Source organism: Apteryx rowi, unplaced genomic scaffold, assembly GCF_003343035.1.
Source record: "Apteryx rowi isolate R43461 unplaced genomic scaffold, aptRow1 scaffold_2706, whole genome shotgun sequence".
In the NCBI taxonomy this organism is placed as follows: Eukaryota; Metazoa; Chordata; class Aves; order Apterygiformes; family Apterygidae; genus Apteryx; species Apteryx rowi.
In genome coordinates this window covers 1-2,830 of record NW_020449093.1, presented here as the reverse complement: position 1 = coordinate 2,830, position 2,830 = coordinate 1, and the positions used below count along the sequence as shown (strand labels likewise).

General features: G+C 65.9%; 1 protein-coding gene across 1 annotated transcript; it reads right to left on the bottom strand.

The window, feature by feature from the left end:
* Positions 1–1,200: 1,200 nt before the first annotated feature.
* Positions 1,201–2,293, bottom strand: PABPN1 (poly(A) binding protein nuclear 1). The gene is made up of 5 exons (XM_026068490.1): positions 2,174–2,293; positions 1,995–2,062; positions 1,793–1,899; positions 1,612–1,699; positions 1,201–1,517 (listed from the first exon to the last, which is right to left on the bottom strand). Exons 1-5 carry the CDS (start codon positions 2,253–2,255, stop codon positions 1,224–1,226), a joined length of 639 nt encoding a protein of 212 aa, XP_025924275.1. The 5' UTR covers positions 2,256–2,293; the 3' UTR covers positions 1,201–1,223.
* Between the last annotated feature and the right edge of the window lie 537 nt (positions 2,294–2,830).

Sequence of the window (2,830 nt, the reverse complement as noted above, 5' to 3'; positions counted from 1 at the left end):
TGGAAGAATAGCATCTACTGCCCTGGAGGACCTAGGCCTACCCTGGAGGACTGAGATCTACTGCTCTGGAGGACCTGGGCCTACCTTGGAGGACTTCAGCCTACCTGGGAGGACTGGGGTCTACTGCCTGGAGGACCTGAGCCTACCCTGGGAGAGTGGCATCTACTGCTCTGGAGAACCTGGGCCTACCTTAGAGAACCTCAGTCTCCTGCCTTAAAAGACTTCAGCCTACATTGGAGGACTGTGCTCTACTGCCTTGGAGGACCCCTGCCTACTGCCCTAGAGAACTCTCTGCCCACCTTGGAGGACCTCAGCCTACCTAGGAAAACTGGGGCCTACTACCCTGGAGGACCTGGGCCTACTACCCTAGAGAACTCTCTGCCTACCCTGGAGGACTTCAGCCAACCTTGGAGGACTTAGGCCTACTCTGGAGAACCTCAGCCTAACTTAGAGAATCTAAAGTCTACTGCCGTGGAGGACCTAGGCACTCTCTATCCGCCCTGGAGAACCCAAGCACTCCCAGCCCACCCTGGAGGACTCTCTGCCCACCCTGGAGGACCCAGGCACTCCCATCCCCACCCTGAAGGACTCTCTGCCTGTCTTGGAAGACCCGGGCACTCCCAGCCCACCCTGGAGGACTCTCTGTCTGTCTTGAGGACCCAGGCACTCCTGTCCTCACCCTGGAGAACTCTCTACACCCTAGAAGACCCAGACACTCCCTGCCCACCCTAGAGAACTGTCTGCCCACCCTGGAGGACCCAGGTACACTCTACCCACCCAGGAGGACCCAGGCACTCCCAGCCCGCCCTGGAGGACTCTCTGCCTGTCTTGGAGGACCCAGGCACTCCTGTCCCCACCCTGGAAGACTCTCTACACTCTAGAAGACCCAGACACTCCCTGCCCATCCTGGAGAGCTCTCTTCCCACCCTGGAGAGCTCTCTTCCCACCCTGGAGAACCCAGGCACTCTCTATCCACCCCAGAGGACTCTCTGCCCACCCTGGAGGACCCAGGCACTCTCTGCCCAACTTGGAGGACTCTCTGCCCATGCTGGAGGACCCAGGTTCTCTCTATCCATTCTGGAGGACCCAGGCACTCCCATCCCCACCCTGGAGGACTCTCTGCCCACCCTGGAGGACCCAGACATTCTCTACCCACCCTGGAGGACCCAGGTACACTCTACCCACCCAGAAGGACTCTCTACCCACCCAGAAGGACCCACTCTCTAACCACCCTGAAGGACCCACTCTCTACCCACCCTGGAAGACCCAGACACTCTCTGCACACCAGAGAACTCTCTACCCACCCTGGAGGACCCAGGCACTCCCGTCCCGTCCACCACCCCGGAGCACCCCCGGGGCCCCGCCCACCTGTAGGCCCGCCCGCGGGGGCGGCTGTAGCCGCTGTAGAAGCGGGCCCGGGCCGCGCTGTAGCCGCCGCCACGGCCCCGGTAGCGGGCGCGGGGGAACCCCCGGTCCGTCGTGCTGATGCCGGGCCGGTTTGTCCGCTTGGGGATCACCTGGGGAAAAGGGGGAGGGTGGGAGGGGGGTGAGGCGCGTGTCGCCGCCGGAAGCCCCGCCTCCCCTCCCTCCGGCCCCGCCCCCCCTCCTCACCTTAATTTGCCGGCCCCGGAAGAGGGACTCGTCGAGCGCCATCGACGTCCGCACGGACTCCTTGTCGGAGAACTCGATGTAGGCGAACCTGAGGGAGGAGCGGGAAGGGGGGCGGGGCGTGGGGGGGGGGGTGGGGAGAGGGGGGGGCCCAGGCGTCCGGGAGCCCCCTCCCCCGACTCACCCCTTGGGGTGCCCGCTGTACTTGTCGCAGAGGATGGTGACGCGGTTGACGGAGCCGCAGCCGTGGAAGTGGGCCTCGAGCTCCTCCGCCGTGGCCCCGTAGTCCACCTGGGGGAGGAAAGGGGCGGGGTTAAGCAGGAAGGGGGCGGGGCACCCGGACGCCTGGGCCCCCCCCTGCTCCCAGCCCCTTCCTCGGCACTCACGTTGCCCACGTAGATGGACCGGGCGTCCGCCTCCATCTTCTCCTCCAGGGACATGATGACCGGGCCGGCTGCGGGGTTGGGGTGGGGGGGGAGGGCGTTAGCGGGGCCCAGGCGTCCGGGCGGCCCCCTCCCCTCCCCCCCCCACCGCGGAGGGGGCCCAGGCGTCCGGGCGGCCTCACCGTTGCCCGGCGGCGGGCTCATGTTCATCTGTTTCTCCACCTCGTTCTGCAGCTCTTTGAGCTTCTCGGCTTCCTCCTCCATCTCCCGCACCCGGGCCTTGATGGCCTCCAGCTCCTGCGGGGGTCAAAGGGCGGGGGGGGGGTCAGGGGTCGCCGAGGTCACCGGCACCCTCCCCTTGACCCCTGGCCTGGGGGACCCCGGATAACCGGCGCCTCCTGCCTCTCCTGACCTCTGACCCCACCCACGGGCCCTCTGGGACCCCAGGTCACCGCGCCCATCATCCTCACGTGACCCCTGACCCCCCCCCACGCCGTCACCCCACGTGACCCTGACCCCACCCGCCAGTCCCTTGCGACCTTTGACCCTGCTCCATCACCCTGCCTGACCTCTGACCTCCATCCTTCATCCCTCTGTAACCCCTGACCCTCAACCCATCACCCTATGTGACCCGACTCCACCCCTCACGACCTTTGACCCCAACCCCTCACCCTCCATGACCCCTGACCCCATCCCACATGGCCTGTGACCCTGGCTCCACCCCTTGTGACCTTTGACCCTCAGTCCATCAACCTACAGGACCCCTGACCCTATCCCATATTGCCTATGACCCCTGGCCCCACCCCTCGCGACCTTTGACCCCCAACCCACCACCCCGC